The sequence below is a fragment of the Pithys albifrons genome, chromosome 9, assembly GCF_047495875.1.
Source record: "Pithys albifrons albifrons isolate INPA30051 chromosome 9, PitAlb_v1, whole genome shotgun sequence".
Lineage (NCBI taxonomy): Eukaryota > Metazoa > Chordata > Aves > Passeriformes > Thamnophilidae > Pithys > Pithys albifrons.
In genome coordinates this window covers 28404045-28424179 of record NC_092466.1, presented here as the reverse complement: position 1 = coordinate 28424179, position 20135 = coordinate 28404045, and the positions used below count along the sequence as shown (strand labels likewise).

Sequence of the window (20135 nt, the reverse complement as noted above, 5' to 3'; positions counted from 1 at the left end):
TACTACAGCTTCTACTAGAAAATACTTGCTGATCTCCTGTATTAATCTCTATGTTTACTACACTCAGTTAAAGTTGGCCATAATGGTGCAGAGAATAAATACTTCATACTTAAATTGACTTCCATTCTTATGTACTATTTACCTATTCCTTTAATTGCAGAGAAATTCTGTACAACCTATTCAAAAACTGTCCCAAAGTCAAGTGGGGTTTCTTTTACAGAAATATGTAGAGTAAGGCAGTATTTACCCGGGCAGAACGTTCCATTGTGTAAGCCAACCCAGAGTGGACAATGTCTTTCTCAGATGCACCCTACAACAACAGGGAATAAAATCAGGGTTTAATCCAAAATACAAAAGGTACTCATCATGCTTTAGGGACAATGACATGTTGGATTCCCATAATTACTGAAACTTGCTCACTCATTTTCTTCTAAAGATGGGTGAAGAATCTAAAGCACCTTTACTGTGTTACTTGAAGAGCTACTTATGGCCGATTGAATTCTAAACCCTCAGATGTAAGCACTGAACTCTTTTATAGGCCTAGCTTCTAGATGCATGATGTTAGCGTTTTTTATTGATGTTCTAACTATTGTTTTCAGCCTTCAGAAAGCACAGTAAATATTAAACAAAAAAGCTCCCAAGAGTTAAGAACCTATATAAGCCTCTTATAATTGCTTCAAAGACAGTCAGGTTTTAGGAAGGGCGTAAATCCCAAATTCATGTTCTCCATATTGTATTAGCCCTGAGCAACTCCAGAATGACTTTTTCCCATTAAAATTTAAATACACAGAACAATAAGTAGTTGAAGACCACCTAAACTAGGATGTCTTAGTATCAGCTTCAATGTTCCACTGTCCTGATTTGCTGGAATTTACTAATAATCTGACACCTGGCTCCAGAAAAATAGATGCTTTCCCTCAAATATCAGTTTGGGCTGGAAGTAAAAAGTACTTCTATAGCTTGTGTTTGAGATCCAGCTTTAAGCAGAACCTACCAGGCATGCTACTTATGTAGGCTAACATGTATGAACATGCACTGTACTGAACCAGGCTGAAGTCTGTTTCTGTCATCTCAGTAATTTAAGTCTATATGCATTTATCCTGGTTTGTTCCTCAGGAAGCATGCTTTAAGTTTTTCACAACTCACTGTATTGTACCCCCCATCATTTGTCCCATCTCCTCCTCAACTTGTGTTTAAAAAGCCAGTTGACTGATGCTTTAGTTTCTATGTCTCCCTTGGCAGAAGAGTCTGCTGTGTTAGGAACACTCTGTGTCTCACTGTGCTGGTTTTGTTTAAACACATCTCTTTTTTACAACTCCACTTAGTGAACCACCTTTCCTTACCCACCCATTTTTACATCACTTATGTCTCCACCCCAGGCCTGACTAGTTCAGGCCAGTAGGACTAAGGTTAGTTCACTATTCCATGCATGAGAAGCTCCCATACTTTGGTTATCCCTGTGATCTTACTCTGAACTTTTACCACATCTGTAATGTCTGAAGATGCAAAGACCGAACCTGCACACAGCATTTGGAAGACAGACACACTCTGGATTTGTTTGGTGGCATAACTAGTCAGTCTTACTATTTTCATTTCAGAACAACTTTTAATGCTGGATTTGCTTTTTGATTGCTATGGATTTCTAAGCTTCTATTTTGTCATCACCTCCAGAACTTCCATTTGAATGCAAATAGGTGAACTTGCAACTCATCACTTTATATGGAATCTTCCTCATGTATTGCTACACATTAGATAACAATGAACTTTACCTGACATTTCTTTGCCCATTAATTCAGTCTTAGAGGAACATTCTACAATTTTTCACCCTGCTCTTATTCTGGAGTTTCAGAAATAATTTGTATCAAACTGCCTGTGGTGTGGAATCCTGTTGAATGCATTTTAGAAAGCCAAGCAAACAACATCAATGAGATCTCCAAAATACAAAATGTGTCTGCATTAACACTGTAGCTTTTTTAAAGTATTAGAGGTATTTTTACACAGACTCAAGTAAAAGAAAGAAAAAATAGCTTCTTTTCAGTATTCCTAGGCAATTCAGATTGTTTGCTTGGCTATCAGGCTAACTATGTACTAATGTCTTTCTTAGGGAAAAATGCTTTGTAATAGCTACAATGATAAAATTTAGATTGCAGTTTTAATATCAGAATACAGCTACCCTAACAGTAAAGAAACCAGCAGCAACCACTTACCGATATCCTATCCTGAAATTCTGCTGTAGGCACAACTGGAATAGTCCCCCCATGTTTCCCAAATTTTCTTTCCAAGCTTTCCTGGACAGACACTAGAAAGGGAAAAAAAATAGATGCAAGGTAAGGGCCAAGGAAAGGAAGCACTCCCTAAGAGAGGAGCTGACCACAGGACTTTGAGCAATTAATGGCATGAAATGCAGACTACAGGGCCTGGGGGCAAAGGGAGTCGTCTTATTTTGGTTTTCTAAGAAAACGGAAAGATCCTGACTTTTCTGGTTTTATATTTCAGTGACTCTAGTATTGGTAGTAATATTGCTATAGCAGTATAGCCACAGGGCAAGGAACTGGATCTGCTGATCCTACTTCACTAACCTTACAAAACTGATGGAGTAATCTGGATTAATTTTCCTAAGCTGATAGACAGCATCAGACAAACTATTTCTTGAAGTTAAAGCAATCAATTATGCCATATTGCATTTACAGTAATTACTAAGAAAAAAGCCTATATGGAATTTGTGGGTTTTTTTCCTTAGGACATGAGCAGTGCTTTGGTATTTTCACTGATATTTATTTCATCTTAATTTCTGAAATTCTTAAACAACAAAGTATTTGAGATGAGACAACCTTGAAGGAAGGGATTTAAATGAGTATTGCCATAACTCTCAACTACTTTAGAAGCCCCTTATTAAAAGGTATGATTTATGAGAAAAGATTATATTAAAAAACATGTAGCTGTAGATTTTGTGAAGTCCAAGGTCTCAAGTTTCTACAGAATTTTGTTTACAAGGGAGCAACATCCTCCAGTTCTTCTCCATTAAGCTTCCTCTCTCCATCTAATTGGTATTCTTTCCCAGAAACTAGGTAGCACAGAATGACCATAGTGGCACTGTAGGCCATAAGCAGATTTTTACTGTGCCTGTACCAATTATATTATTGTTCTTTATAGAAATCTCTATTGTTGTATGTGCAGGACAATGTTACCCACTCAAACTGAATACTTCTTAAATACCAACTTTGCAGCTGAAAGATGTTAAGAAGTAATAAATATTTCACGTAAGTGGCTTAATTTCAGCATTTTCACAAAACTGAGGGAAGAAGTAAAAGATAACTGAAAAGTATGCATTTTACTTAAGTCATCAGAGTTGCAAGTCAGTTAACCTATGAAACGTTTCCTATTCTTTAGTTCACAGCAGTTACAGACTTCTGGGGAAGCTGTAGTGAATTTTAAATAGTTCTGTATTTGTCTCCCACATTTGGTGTTTTTCAGTCCAATCTATTAATGTGGAAGCAGAACGGAGCACTTACTGAGCAAGTGGTAGTTTGAATCCCTTTCATATTTGAAAGTCAAACGGCCATAACTGACGTGGTTCAAGTTTTTCAGCCATTCAAAATAGGATACTGTAACACCACCAGCATTCAGGTAAAGATCCTGCACAGAAATAGCAAATATTTTGAATTGTGATCATGTGACAAAGACACAACTTTACTGTATTATGCAAAACCAAGCAGAAGGGTTATGTACAAAGCACTAGATTAAACTGCAGTGTCAAAAGACAATCCAGTTCTTACTCCTAAGAACAACACTTACCCTCTTCTGCAGTCCAGTATTACTTCCACTGATTTAAGAGGACCTGGCTTTAGAACACATGACCTTCAGGTGTGCATGACTGACTACTTCTATTATAGCACAAGTGTTTAATCAAGGAAATTAGGGCATTCTTAGGCCATCTCAGGGAGAAAAGGCTGAAGATCAGCCACTCTGTCTAGCAGCATCACTTGATGAGGACACCCTTTCTCTGGGAAAAAAATTGTCATTCTACCTGAACAGGTCATCTTCTTTCAAATTATCACTACAGACAACATTTATTCTATACAATCGACAGCACACAGATTTGTCAGAGCATCACCCAGACACACAATGTCTACAAACACACTGGCTGGTATATTTACTCTTCCTTCTTCTTTTGCTCAGCACAATTTTTAGTTGAGCAAATGTCAGCTAATAACCCAAAATGCAAAACTAGAGATTTAATAGACAGCTGTGCATAGTTCTTTCTTCTGAATAGGTAGCCCTCATGTAACAGTTATCTTTGGTTATTTACAGTTGCAGTGAGATCTTTAATAAATACTGCCAATCTTAGGCAACACTGATATTCATTTCCTAGACACTTGTTATGAAAAGACACTCTTAGAGAATGAATGGCTACTAAAAAAAGCCTTCAATAAATAATGCCTTGCTATAATTCACAAAAATGTTATTTTTGTAATGAAAATCAAAGGTCATAGTAGAACCTTACAGGGATAACCATGATATTTCTCTCCAAGAAGATTTTGTCAGCTTCAGGAGTTGTAGGCCCATTGGCACCTTCAGCAATAATCTGAAAGAAATCACAGCAGTGTGACTCACAGGGATATATTTGTTAATGTTCACACTAATTATCAAATACTACTATTTAAACAGATCTTCTCTATTTTTCATTTACATTTGAACTCTTTGACTTACTTTTGCTTTAACCTTGTGAGCATTGGCCTTAGTCAACTGTTTCTCGCTAGCAGCAGGGATGAGAATGTCACAGTCTGTTTCCAGAATACTGCCCTCAAGCGTCTTTGCTTTAGGGAAACCCATGATTGTCCCGTGTTGCTGTGTGAAGAAAACAAGCCAGGGTGTTTTTAGAATGTGAGTACTTGTATGAATTCGTTCTCTTCTACTGACTTGCAAAAAACAAGGGGGAGGCAACAGTACTACGAAAACAGCACATAATATCTAACTTAACTTGTATTAGATAACAGTCAAAGTTCCTAAAATTGGGAACTTTGAATAACTGCCAAAGTTGAGTAACAGTCAAAGTTCCCAAGACTGGGACTGAGGCATAACTGCTCTCTAGCCAAGGACACTGGTAATTATTTGGGCTCTGCAGTATTAAAAAACTCCAAAGTCCCTCTTAGCTCTTAAAATAGTTTTCAAACAACTAAGATCACACACTAGTGTGCTACACATAGGTTAAGTTGCATTACATAAGATTGAGAACTACCATTTTAAATTCAGTACTACAGTGAAAGCTTTTGTTTAGTGACAAATGTTTTCATTCTTTTGAGAAATATGATGATAAAAACATTTAAATATTCCCTATCTAAAAGAGGCACATCAAATAAGCCTCTTAAAAACTTTAAGTAGAAGACTGCATTTTAGTGCCTGTGAAGCGTCTCCCCAAGTCTTCTTTGTTTGGAAACTGAAATAAAAAGATCACATCTAGTTTTCATTATAAACTACACATTCAAGTCACACTGCCAGGCAGGATTTCATTCTTTCAGAAACATTCAAAAGTTAAGAAGCAGCAAAAGTGCACTTTGTCTGGTTTTGTACGTCTTAAATGACCATGTGCTTGTGATTCTCAGACAGGAATGCTTCAGGAACCTCCTTGCCCTGGTTCCTTCCTAGTTTAGGCATAAGAAAAGCAAAATAATAATGAAGTCAAAGTCTGAAAACAAAGTAATTGGCCTGCACACATGCAGGCATTTTTCTGAGAGTCAGGTCAAAGGGTAAATAAGGAGAAAAGTCAGAAGAATCAACATTTCTAAGCCATTTTGTAAGGACTAATTGCAGCATTATTTAAATATCACAAATTAACACCAGTCTACAATCATTCTATGTACTTGCAAAGCTGACAGAAATGAAACTCTTTCTGCTTAGTTAAGTTTCATACCAATTTGAAATCTTCTAGTTCCTTTGGGTCAATCCCATCAGGATTCCAGATAGAACCATTAAACTCTCCGACAGCAACGCATTTTGCTCCGTAACGGTGCAAGTATCTCATAGAGTGCAAGCCCACATTCCCAAATCCCTGAAGGTGGAAAGAGAAAGGGGAAAGTCGTTAGCCCTTCAGCTAAAATTGTGATTATTGGTAAGGCTTATACAGTTTTGAATAGTTTTAAATAGTCCTTCATCTATTGGCACATCTTGGCATTAGATGATGTATATAGGAAAGATGGAAAAAATCTACATGCATTTCATTCTTGTCTGAATATCACTGCAGAAATTAGGCACTGTAGCCAGCAATAAACAGTTGTGCTAAGTTTTGTACACTAGAAATATATAAAGGAAGAACTAATGCTACTATGGAAGTGTTAAAACTATGACATCTGTCAACACAGGAACATTATGTGTATTTTATAATTTGCACTGTTCAGATTTGACTAACATTTGCAGGCCAAGAAATATTCTCATTTAATTTTGATAAGGAAGGCTTGCAACTGTAAAACCATCACACAGTGAAAAGTATTAAACAAAATAATATAACTAGTTCTTGGTACTAAACTTGCAAACTAGTAGGAAGCTATGTAATTTCTAACATGTTCTGAAGTGGCTCTGTACAAAACAGAGGGCCTACATTTAAATTTAGATACTTTTCTATTTCATTATCATGCTTTACATCCTTATATGTGTAGAAAACTTAATTCCAGGCCATAATGTTCCTTTCCTTCCAGAATGCTGACTTTTTGCAATTAAGGGAACTCACAGAGCAGTGCAAGAAGTCTCATGATCAATGTCAAAAGTTTGTAGTACAATTCTGTGCTAAAAAAAAAAGCTGAATTCCTGTAGCTCCAATTATATTTAGGATTTTTGTTTTTGCATTAGAAGCAAACTTTGATACAAAAGTCTGTCAGGCATTAGGTCTCTCTGAAATGCTCTATGCCCATTTTCCAAGGGGAATTTTCAGCTATTCTTATGGCTTAGTTTTCAGTCTAAATTATGCTAAAGTGCCTGTTGACAATCCTTTGCCAGGCACCAAACTGGCAAGGTGGAGGGAGATGAGCGTGCTGCTGGGTTTGTGCAGGACAGGGATGTTTGTTTTCAGCCTACAGGTTAACTAGAGTACAACTTGGACGTCACAATTACTCTGCTGTTTCTAACAACAGCTTTTTGAAAGCAACAAAGCAAATCAGTTTCTCAAATCCTCCATTTAACATACTGTTTAAAGTTGAACAAGGTATTTCTTTGAAATTTTAGGAATGATAATGCATATTACTGACCACTCAGCTACATAAATCTTTGAGTCTTATGAGCACAAACGATATGTATTTAACCCTACAAATTTAGGATAAGGCATTGGTTTCCTCTTTTTTCAACTGCTCATTCCATAGTGGAACAAGAACATAACCATCAATTCCTTCTCTCCTTAAATTGTTTTATTATAAAACATTGCACCAAATTTGAAACAACAACACAGCTCTCTAAAAAGCCTGTCATGCCCTAAAGAATAGTATTTCACTTTGGTGTCTGCAGCCTATGCTCATAAAGACTGGGGATTTGGCTTTGAGCCTGTAGAGTGCAAGCAAAAGTCCAGTTTTTAAAAACCAGTCCAAAATAAAGGGCACCTACGTTGCTTGAAAAGTGTTTCTAAAGTTTGAGAGTAAAGGTTAACTTGCAAGTTTTAAAACCCTAACAACAGATTTAAGGGCTACAGCCCTTCTGAAAAGCAGCTCTGCTGAAAGTCTGTTTACTGCTTTTCCCCTGTGGTTGAAGGAAAAAAGTTACCTGAACAGCAAATGTTTTATCTCCAAATCCAGGAGTCATTCCTAATAAACTCATATATGATGCTTCATTGATGAAATTTTCAATTCCATGGAAGACACCACGACCAGTTGCAGAGATACGTCCATGGATCCCCCCCTGGCTGATGGGTTTGCCAGTTACACATGCATGGGCATTAATATCCTGTAATACAGTGAGATAAAACTTGTGAGATATGGAATTAATCAATCAAAAACCAGCTGGAACAAGGAATTTTGTACACTTTAGAGACAAGGGAAAATGGAAATCACAGGACTCAAAATATGATATAGCTTATATATGTTTAATTTCTAAGGATGATTTCCTTCCTCACTTTGTGTGAAGACCTTGGAAGTACTCTAGTAGATGTCAGGAAAGTTGTGTAATGCAGTATTGGATACAGCCTGTAATTTTTTGTTGACTTTGTGTGTGTGTTAACTTCAGTTTGTGTTTAGTTAATCAGGGTGACATCTACCCTGTACTGTTAGCAACAAGCACACCTTTGACAAACCAGAAAGCTTTGAGGGATATGTTTCTCAAAATCAGCTTTTATTACTGCTGCGATTTCCATCACTATTCTTGAAGTTTTAATCTTTTTAAGGGCTCAGACATATCCTTGGACTGGTTTCTAGTAATCTTTAAAGAGTGTTTAGTGTTCCTTTATATCAAAATCAGTTACTCTGAAATGACAGAACAGGCCTAATACCTTCTTGTTGCCAGAATACAGGGTTGTTTGATATCAGGAAAATCTGCAGTATGAAGGCCAGACAGGAAAAGCTGGATAAGTAGATTACTCTCATTCAGAAAAATAATATATACAATCAAGCCTCTATTCTTAATTTGGTGGCAATAAAATTAAGTTTTCCATATGTCAGAGAGTTATCCAAGATAAAATAGCTATTTGAAACCAGAACTAGTTTTTTGAATTGAAATTAATAACTTGAAAAAATTCTTCCAAACTGGACATTGGACCTCCCTCTTGTGTCAGCACTGGTTCTCATGCTCCCACACACTGGGAGCACAGTCACACGGTGGCTTGGCTTCCCACACCAGGGAAAGAGCAGGGATGAAAGGGAATCCACTGAAATGAGTCTGCCAGCAGCCGGATGGGGTTCCATTCCACCAGCCACATATTCACTGGGAGGCTCCCTCCTTTCCATCACTTGTGCCAAACCCATTTGCATGCCTGTGGTGTGAGTGCAAGATGCTCGGTGAGAGGAAGGAAAGGAGCAGACAAAAGGAAGTGGAGACAGAATGGCTGGAGATTACTAGAGCCATAATGAAAACTAGAACTATTTATTGTTTGAAAATGATAGGCAGAGGTAACCCTTCTTTAAGAGCTATAAAAGTGATGCTGGGCTTGCCACAAAATTTCCCAACTCAGTTTCCCAAAATGTAGCTGTGCTGCTCTCCATAAGCTGTCTGCTCCCTCTGGTGGCACATCAGCTGTACCTGAGATTGGCAGGGGTGTTTTGCTAGGAACAGCTGGGTGTGGTGGTACGATGGACTTTTAGGGTTTTATTCGGTTACAGATTGAAACTATGTTTTGGGCTTCATGCATTCAAAAAGGAGGAAGTAAGTTCTATAAATACTTGAAGAAATACAGACTCCCACCATATCTAAGAATGTACTATTAAAGTCCCTTTGTGTGTCACAAAAGTCAGTTGATGTGGCAGGAAGTACAGAAGAGCAGAAAGGATAAATTTAATCAAAAACTTTAGCTATATATGATTCAGTGATCCAGAAACTTCAGGCAGATTTTCTGGAACAGTTAACATGCTAGTTATTAAAGACTTGCATGGTTTGGCAAGAAAATAGAGCATGAGGTGAGGGCAGGTCCAGATCTTCTTAAAGTCATATATACAGACCACAGGGGATGTCAAAGTCTTAAAAACTTTCGTTCTAAGTCAATCAGCAAAAAGGTTTTAACACATCTTGGGCCAAAAAGAAAGGCCATGGCTTTTACTGAGAACCTTGGAAAATGGCTTATGGCCATTAAAGACTTCTGTATCACCACTTGTAGTTTATGAACTTAGCTGGCAATGTCCAGAGACTAACTTTTGTTTCTTTCTTAATGCCTTTCTATGCTGCAATAATATTCTTGTTTCTCCAGCTTCCTTGCTCTCTGTGTTGGGTCTCAAGCAGACCTTCCCTGCCTGCTTAAATCTGTTATTTGACTTATTCTTTCCGCTTCTTACTCCCTGAACAGAGCTGTGTGCGACCACACTGACTCATCAGGTCTGTAGATTTCTCAGACAGATCCTGCTCTCTGAAGTTATCTTTCCACTCAACTGAATGCAGTCGTTCCACCTGTGTTCAGAATTATGGCTAGTTTCACTTTTGTTCAATGCTCATTTTCCTCTCTTCATTCTCTTCCCTTTTTCTTCCATGTTCACTTTATCTCTTTAGAGTTCCTTAATTATCTTCATTTTTGCTCTTTGTGTCTCAACCAGACAGTTATCTGAAACATCTTCCTCTACAAACTAGTCTTAATGGATTATTCTCCTTTTTGTAGCCTTGTCAGAATTCTCACTGTCCTTCTCCACACCTGGTCCCTCTCCAAATTTCACTATGGGTACCATTCTCTCTTGCACGTACAAACAAGCAACCCAACAAAATTAAGTTTCAGTTCTTTAGCTAATTTTTCAGAAAAATGTTCCTAAATAGTCTCATGGGGTTTTTACTTTTCAATAAGATACTGCCATGGAGAAAGTCTAGGAATAAAAGAAGATGGTGTAGCATAATTCAAATTCTATTTTCAGCCTCAGTAGTTGTCACTTTGTTCTATTTTGTCATTGACTCATGTATAGGACTATACAACAAGGTGAGATGACAAAATGAAGAGTAAGAAATTCAGCCATTTGAAAACTTCTCCTCTATCAGTGTTTAGTTTTCCATCTATTAAAAGATCTGCTCCTTTTGTATAAAATTGTAGAACTCTTAATGAATACAGCAAATCTTAAAGCAGGTCATGTGCTGTGAGCCTTCTGTGTCAGTCATAATAATACACTGCTGTTGTACCACAGTGCAATATACATTTTAGTTAAATGTTAAAACTTAAAGTGCTTTGAGGCAGTAGTTTTGTTAAATGTTGGAATTTTAAGTTATGACTGAGGGAACTAGTTGCCATTCTGCATGTTGAAGTCCTTTTGAAGTCATAATTTTGGCTTTTTATCAGGTTGCAAGTTTTAATTTAAAAATGTACATATGTGAATAGCAAAAACCAAGTAATGTTTTATAATGATATTCTGATCTAACAGACAGCTCTGTGTAAAAGTGATTTAACTCAACTAATCCCCATGCCACAGCTGATCCCTCAAGCATTCCTTTTTTCCTCCCATAAGACATCTTAGACCATTTCAGATGTAGAATAACGTGTGCCACTCCATCCTCCTATTGTTAAAGGCATCAGACAAATATTCTGCCAAGAGACTGTCTCAGGAGAGCAGGGCACATCTCGAACAGACTCTTGGGTGCCTCTAATGCCTCACTACCAGGGGCAGACACCCTGCTGCATTTCAGAACTGTTGGAAGGGACTGCAGAATGCACAAAGAAAGTATCTTTTCATTTCAAAAGGAGCTGGGATAAGCAAACATGCAATAGATTAGCATATTAATATACAGCTACTAAGAAATAAGTTTTCCATAATACATTTTTGTTTCATCCAAAGTGTCCTAAGTATACAACAAAAGTGTCTGGTCTGCAGTCAGGTGCAAATAACCCCACCAATATAAGGACAAAGGCCAAATTAAGGGCTAATATTAGAAACTAATTTCTAAAAACTTTAGTTTTTTTAATTGCCTCCTGGGCAATAAATTCTACCAGTGTCCTTTTGCTTTGTATTTTGCAGAATTTGCTGAAGTCTACACTGATTACTTGTTAGTTCTAGGGGAACCTTACAACTTTAACAGGTTATACCAGTAGTGTGACCTTAATTTACATGGTCTTCTGAATGAACAAAACCACAAGCATTATTGTAATAAAACTTGTAAATTCAGTTAGCAGAAATTGAAAGATTTCAAGAACTGTAGACTATGCAAGCTATTATGAACTAATTGTTTAACAACTTTATAATAGTAATTATAGAACTAATGAAAAACAGAGAAATGGTAGAAACCAATTTTAGACTAAGTAAACCTTTAAAATCAGTGTATTTTCTTTTTGCTGAACAGCTGTGATCACTATTTTATCAAACTTTTTTAAGGCTAACGTAAAAACTTTAACCTTAACATTATTCTTCCTTAACTGCACCCTAAAAATCTCACACCAATTAAGTTGTCACAGTTTGCAAGAATATACTTCGATCCAATAATTAAACAAAATTACATGATTAAGCAGCTTTGCTACTTCAAAGCCTCTGCTCAAAACTTACATAGTGTCCTATGGTACTGGCATAAGTGTCGGCAATCCAGGACATCTCCCTCTCCCCTGTGCTCATATCAGGAGCAGGCACATCCACACCGGGTCCTGTTGGCAACAGTTGCAAACAGCTTTTAAGGGTCCAACATGAATAGTTATCTTCAACCATTGTTCCCTTGGGAACTGTGCAGGCCTTGGCAGAGAACTGTTTCCCTGTTTAATCCTCCGTTTATTATGCAAGCAACATATTCTTCTGGATTCAATGCAGTTTTAGATACTGTATCACACACTTCTACAATACTGTCAAAACCTACGACCTTTCACATAAGCTATTGGATAAAATAAAGGTCGGTTTGTCAATAAAAAGTCAGAGCAAGATAATGCATCAAAAGCTTTTTTTTTTTTTTACATTTTGTTACAATCATTGCTGTAACAGGGAGGGCGCTACCTAGGTATCATTTCTATATACTGGGACATCGATTGCCTTCTTTCGCTTTAGAATTTCTTTTTTCTTCCTGGGTGAGTTTAAAAATTGAAGCGAGGCTGTTCCTAGTTATTGCACTATAGCACATGCATTTGATTTTACTGCTTACTTCAAGAAAGAGAATTAAACCTTTCTCGATTAACTAAACTTTTCAAAGAACTTTCACATATCTGCTAAAGTAAAAACAAATTCAGTCTGGTTTTTGTTGATAACTAAAACCAGTATTTGCCCATACTATTTAAGATCAGAGGCACTTGCTCAGCAAGACTTTGAACACAATTCTGTTCCTTACAATTTTCTTAAAAGGTTTGTCAAAGTTGTGTAGCACTAGCCATAGAGCCAAAAAAAGAAGACAAATTTAATCAAGCCCTTTTAATTCTCACTGAACTAACAATCACTTTAGCTGGCATAGTGTATAGCATTACTCTAGTCACGTGTAACATCAGTAAGTGTGTTTATAAAGAAGCTTAATTTAGATGATAAACACTCTGGCTGGAAAAGCAGATGATAAACACTCTAGTTGAAGAGCAAGAAAATACAGATATATGGATATACATTCCTGAGGCAGTTAGATATCAGGAATACATGACAGATCTTTAACCAGTTACACAGCTCGTTAAGTAAGAACTTTCTTCATGCAAAGCTCCTCTCTTCAATTACAAGCCGAGCTGGTAACATTCAGTTTTCTTCAGAGAGTTCCAGATAGCAGCTCCAGACAGCAAAGTATCAGAACAGCTCAGGGTCTAGAGTCTGAATGAAGCACCTACTAACATTACAGAGGCTGAGGTTCTGTTACAACAGGCTCCTATGCTGCTTGCCTATGCTCCCCTTGCAGCCTGTGGTTGCCATGGGTGAAGCCATCAACTTATGCTGGGGTGGATCTTCTATTTCCTTCCTCTCCTTCCTCAGATATCTGCCAAAACCTCAACTGAGGCTACAGGAAACAGTGAAGAGTTTGCTATTACAGATCAAAATTGCTACAAATATGGTCATTATTCCATAATCTAAGAGAAACAGGATTCATTGTGGATACTGTGACCTCAGTTTTTGTGGCTTCTCATAGCAGAACAGCCACCAGAAAAAAGTTAAGACACAGTTCCCTTTAAAATGCACTTAACATGCAATGACTCAACTCTTTCTGGCTCTTCGCTGAAAGTTCTGCACCCAAATTGTTTACAGCTCTCAAAAATACTGTTCTTTTAAGATATTATCCAGTGGACATTGCCAATATACAATATATCAGATTCCTAAATTTTCATAGTAAAGCTGCCCAACATACCAATAAAGCCCTTTTTTGCCAGCTCCATGGTAAACCTTCTTGTGATCTTTTCCAATTCATTGTCCTATAGAGAAAATGCAATAAATATCAGAAGAAAACATTAGTGTTTATGAGCATTTGCTAGAACTTAGCCCAAGCACAAACAGACACCCTCTCAGAGGAAAGCATGATTCATAATTTATATAATTTATATGCCACTCCCTAACAGATTGCTGGTATTTAGGCAGCACAAGAAAGTGCACATTCTGATCCATGACAAGTCAGGAGTGTGGCACAGAAGAGACACCTGTGCTTCCAGCAGAGGTTTCCAGCAAACAAATCTGATATCCTGTGTGAGCGATTTACAACCAGCAACAGCAGTAGCTGGGCTGCCACTTGTGTAATCAACACAGTTGAATGACTCCACACAAACCCTTACAGGAGCTTTGAGCTTAGAATATCTGTTATTTATTCTAGTATTCCTCTCTCTACGAGTTATTTTAATTAGAGCAAGAAGGCAAGCCTGCAGTAAACTTTTCATAAGCCAAGTTAGTTATTATTCACACTGGAACACTGCATAGAATGGTTTAATGGAGCATAAAACTCTCTGTCAAAATGAAAACATTAACTTTTTTCTAAAAGTAATTTAACTTAAGCTTTTATTAACAGTATCAGCTTCAGGTTCCAAATTACTTGTAGTTTCCTGACATTCAGGAAGAAAATAAATAAATAAATGAAGTATTCCACCTCTGAAACACAGACCTTTTAAAAATTCTTTTCCTACCTATCGCATGTACAGGCTAAATACAGCACAGGCAGAAGTGGCTGGAAGTTTTAAGTGGTAAATAATGCCCTTAGAAGAGCTTTTTTAACTGGCTGGCTTCAGTACTGCAGACAACCAAATTTTTATCTATGATTAGGCTTACTGTGTAGTTCTTGGGATTGATCTTGACACCAGCCTTTGCCCCACCAAATGGCACATCTACAAGAATGCAAAGGAAAATCATTTTACTTTTTCAACAACAAAGGCAGAACACGTGAGTAATATGTGTTACTAATCCTATCTTTGATTTTGGCAGTAATTTGTGTTTTGCCACATTTAAGGCTTCTCAAGTCTAAGCTATAATCTGATCTAGGTACTCTTATAAAAATGGGAGATATTTCAAAGCAGCTTGAAAATGTTCTTTGAAACTCTAAAGTTCATGATTTAAATTTTTTATGCTTCAATCTCTTGTCCTTGACACTTCTAGAAATAATTTTATGGCTTATATTTTATTGGTTTAGCTCAAACATGTTACCTTGGAAGTCCTGTGTGTCGCTATATACATTAAGAAAGAATTTTCTTTTCTTACACATAATGTGCAGATTCTCTTCAAACTTCCCTACAATTTAGTAGCTGTGTATGAATTGTACTTCTTTATAACGCATAAAGTAATTTTGTCCTTCTTTCTCCCCAGCTCCCCTGCCTGAATCCTTTTCAACTTCCATCTGTTCTCCCTAAAATTAGTCCCCTATTAATCCAAGTCTGTCATACTTGGATTCCAGTTAAAGGTGCAGTACTTTTATGGGAGAGGGTAGCTGGCAGAATTTGGACTTTTCAAATGAAAATGCTACTTAATTTAAGTATCTACAGTAACAGCAGTGGGAACATGTATTATTGTTTTGGTTACTCTGTATTTTTCCAAACTTGGTACAGATTTTAGTTAGAGTAGTGTCTAAAGTTCAATTTAATCTTTTAGATGTTTTTTTTTTTTCTGGAGATTACAACAGTACTGATTGAAACTGAACATTGAAGTCTTGCTTGAAAAATGAGCACTTACCAACCACAGCACATTTGTATGTCATGAGAGATGCCAAGGCTTTCACTTCATCCACACTGACATCCATACTGTAACGAATACCTGCAAGAGACACATGAGAAAAACATGGAAATTCACTGAACAACTTCATAAGTGTTTAAAAATCAGCAAGAATAATTCCACACCAACCATCTACAACATGCAAGTAAGTAATTTATCAACTTATTTGCTTTAAGATTTGAAGAGCAAGGCCATTCCCCTACTTAAACACATATCTCAGCAGAAATTCAGGACTTCAGTAATTCTCCTTTAAGTGGCTTAACAGCAGCATTTAGCCTGGGAAAAAAGTGGAAAAACAATTAAACAAAGGCAAGGAGATCTTTCACTTGCCTGACTCTTAGCAGACTTCTGAAAAATAGGTTGTAGGTGTCCAATAAATTGATTGAACTCAAAATTCATATATTCTGAAAGTAGTTGCAGAGTAGAAAAGACTTTAACCTGACATGACATTTAAGATCAACACAGTGCCCCAAGTCATGTGGCCACAGCAAAAAAATCCCTACAGCTGTATGTTTGCTTCTAATCAAGCCTTTCCTACATAGCTAAGCATATAAAAGAGCCATAAATAATTTATTATGCCCATCTCTACTCCCCAAATCCTTGGCTGTAGGTGATGCCAAGTTGCACGGTGGTTTGTAGCAGGCACAGAGTGTCCTTTAGATGCCAGAACATGGCCCCACAAATTTCCTATTATGTAAAGAGAAGACCATATTCAGGTCCTCAGGAGTGAAAAAAGGCCAGCATACATTATCTAAACTAAAGTGCTGCTATGAAAGCCATTCCTGAATGCTCTGGACACAATCCCAGTTTCAAAGGAACTGAGTGCTGCTCAAATAAAGCTGAGGGCCAAGTGCTGTTTTCTTATGTGAGTTCAATCAGTAAAAGAAAGCACCATGCCTCTGCAGAACAGAATTTAAATTTGTTGTGTATTTGGGGGAAGGGTGGCTCTTCAGAAGCAAACTAAATAGCTCTTCACTTGGGTAGCTGCAAGGAGTTCATGTCTGGGCTTTCAACACCCCTCTCACTGGAAGTAATATTCAAAATATAAGTGGACCTAAGCAGAGCCCAACAGACCAGTCAAAGTTACAACAAACATGTTTAGTGGTTTTTTTTTTAACATGCCTTACTCTGATCCCTCAGAGGAGCAGTTACACCTCTGTCAAGCTCTGAGCAAGAACAACCACTGCTTACAGCACTGACTGTCCTGCTTCAGGAAATCATTCCCTCTTGGCTGAGCAGGTGCTCTGGGCACAGGTCTCATTTGAGTATTGCTCAAGCCAGCCAAGTTTGCAGTCACGGTCTCTGCTGGCCAGAAATGAACTCTGCCCCTCCACTCCCAGCTGAACTAGATCACTGTGTATTTATTCAACCCATATACTTATTTAAACTTCCAAGTTGTGTTTACAAAGCAGTTTCGTTATAAATGCACTCCTGCAGACACACAAAATGTTTTTTATTGATATATGGAAAGTAGCAGGAGACTAAAGAGTTAAGGAGTTATCTTGTATAGTTCAAAGAGAGAAGAAAAATACAAAAGGAGAGGGAAGCCTTTTCTGCACATCATATGAAAGAAAATAGGATCAGAAGAGGTAAACAAGCAGCAGTTTCACTAGAAGACTCAGACATGTGTAAACAGATCTCCAGTTTCCTTTTATTACAGTCAAAGATTCCTACAAAGTTTAATGTCATAAATGTAACTTTCATATCAAGGGAAATAGTGAAAAAGCCCCAAGAGTAACAAAGTACTGACAGGCTTGCAAATGAGCTGCCTATTTGTCAGCCATACCAGAACAGGGCAGACTTTTAGACTTTTGTCCTTTTCTGGACAATTTCTATTTTTAAGGAAGATTTAACTTCTTTTCCAGGCTTTTAAACAGCTGTAATTGAAATGGCTTGACTGCTGGATTTATCTTGCTAAGTGGGAGACTAATCAGTTCTGAGAGTTGTGCTGACTTCACTAGTCACTCTTCTCCAGTTTTTATGGTAGAATCTTTCATTGCAGTGTCAGGTGAAGCTCATGGTGTGGATCTCACGTGCCCTGTCAGGTGTGATGACTCTTTCCCTTTGGTGGCAGGAGCACATACCACTTAAGATGCGCTAACATTTCATTCCTTTTCACAGTTCAGCCATTTACTGTTTTCCAGGAATTGTAATTACTCTACAGGAGGCCCAGCTCTTGACAGGGCAGTCATTTGTGCTAAGCTGTTAAGACTGATGAGGAGCAGGCATCTGAGAAGGCTGTACATCCCATCTGCAAGCGGATGCCCAAAGATAAAAGACTTACTTAATTTCTATTCTATTTGGACATCATTGAAATTTAGTTTGACAGCTTCCTAATTTGGCAGTAGGAGAGTATTGCCACACATTTGTATGGCTCTTTTGGCAGTGTTACTATGCATTCAATAGCCTGAGTCTAAAAATGGACCATATACACAGATAAAATACTGAGGGGTTGTTTCTTTTTTTAAAGGTTCTTACTACATAAAACCAAATGAAAGTTACTGTTAGGCAGCAAGATTATAATTTTTTTAAACCCTGGCAAGTCCCACGCAGTAAGTCTCTGGAAACTTGTGGCTTTTACAGCAAACTAGCTACAAAAAAAATAGTTTGAAGAAAGCCTCGAGTTACAGTATGACTCACTGCCACGGAAAATACTTTTCACTGGAAAACATACAAATTCTTGTTCTAGTTGGGAATTCTCTTTCCTTGCCACGCCTCAAGAAGTTAAACAGTATGTTAAGAGAGACTTTGTTTTTCTATGCACAAAAGCTTCTACATGAGGAAATGTTTTCGTTTGAATTTTGTTTTAGTATTGGTCAAAATAAGGAGAACGATTTCTTATCCCATTGCAGTGTCTATGCTTTTAAAACTTTTTTATTATCTGTATTTTGGAAGATATTATACTTCACTCAGTTACCTCTTACACTGAGCCCAATAACTGTTTGCTCATGATTTAAGCTTAGCTTCTTAGATAGTTGCTATGGATTAATTTTCACATTTCCAAATGGAGGTAAAAAGCACTTGAAACAAAGCGTTCTTTTTAAATACATGTCAAAGTAGTAATTATCAGTAAGCCTGCATTTTGGATTCTATAATAATAACAGTAAGTTATTTTGATCATCACATTTGTAGTAAGGATTGTACTAACATGCACATAAAGACCCTGATTTCCAAGAAAACTGGTTATACATCCTACTAGATTTTACACTGTGCAGATTTCAGTATGTTCTCTGATGGTCAGTATGTTTATTGTGCTTTTCATGGTTACAGAACCACCAACTTTTCAAGGATGACTATTGCCTTTCTAGTATGCCCTACAAATCTACATTTAGGGAAATAGTGTCACAATTTCTGATCTTCTAGTGCAGTGATCTTAAATTGTTGTACCTATGTATGCCCTGACCACTAATGATCATGCAGTATTTAAAGTCTCAAAACTAAACAGTTGCCATAGTAACAGAGAGCAAAACACCCGGTATACTCTCCTCCTGCACTAAATACCCTGCAAATCTTAGCAAGTCTCTCAAATTCCTCAGAAGCTGGAATACATTTGCACCTCAACCTAAATTATTAATATCTAACCAGTGTTTTGTCCTGCTTTGACTTCAGTGTTTTCTTCTAGTTGTGATGATCTTGTGAACTTTGGAACTAATTTGGGTCCTTTACAGATGACAATTCTTGTTAAGAATAGTGAATTTGTTCTGCTCACCTCTATTTGCAACAGGCCTGCTCATCAAAGCAGCCTTCCAGAGCAGCTAGTACACTACCCAGACTCAGCAAAACAGATCTCATTATCTCCCTTGGAAGTTTTTAGGACTGATTACAGACATATTAATCTCACAATTAGCAGCACTGGATTCTGCACTAGCTCTGTGCATTAACAGCTTGCCTGACCCTGTCCAAAGGCTGGAGTCTAAGTCGAGTCTAAAGGAGCTGCAGTAAAGATGCTCGCCTGGCTCAAACTACTTCACAAAATCCACAGGTCAGTCACAGCATTTACTGCAGTGCCTTAGTTACTTAATGTTTTAACTCTGGATTATGTATAACATTTTCTTGTTTGTTAAGTAAACAAGTGCAACTGTGTTTGTACTGCTATGAAACTCTAAGTAATCACTGACACCTAACTCAGTAGGAACAGATTCTAAGCAATTCCTAGACTCTTTCAGAATAAGTATGTTTTTCCAGATGCAGAAGAATAATCCAGCCTTCCCTAGAAGAAAATTGCTTAGCCTTATTTATCCATTTGGAAAGAGTGGTAAACTGCACAGCGACAAATTCATAATTATGGAAGACAGAGAAATTCTAGATAAGTATAACAAAGCAACATGAGTAATTCAGTGCTGGACAACAAGAACAGTGTACACCAATCAGCAACAAGAACTACTAATTCCCAAATTCAATTCACTACTGGCCAAG

At 37.4% G+C, this 20135-nt stretch overlaps 1 protein-coding gene across 1 annotated transcript in view; it reads right to left on the bottom strand.

Moving 5' to 3' along the window:
- The window catches only part of GLUD1 (glutamate dehydrogenase 1), a 29177-nt gene that overhangs the window by 2059 nt on the left and 6983 nt on the right, over positions 1-20135 (bottom strand). Inside the window, exons 2-12 of the mRNA XM_071564302.1 lie at positions 15681-15761; positions 14787-14842; positions 13882-13945; positions 12132-12226; positions 7744-7923; positions 5912-6049; positions 4711-4848; positions 4505-4585; positions 3513-3636; positions 2208-2299; positions 248-310 (exon numbers count right to left, since the gene is read on the bottom strand). Coding sequence (XP_071420403.1) covers positions 248-310; positions 2208-2299; positions 3513-3636; positions 4505-4585; positions 4711-4848; positions 5912-6049; positions 7744-7923; positions 12132-12226; positions 13882-13945; positions 14787-14842; positions 15681-15761 — 1112 coding nt within the window. The remainder of the gene's footprint in view (positions 1-247; positions 311-2207; positions 2300-3512; positions 3637-4504; positions 4586-4710; positions 4849-5911; positions 6050-7743; positions 7924-12131; positions 12227-13881; positions 13946-14786; positions 14843-15680; positions 15762-20135) is intronic.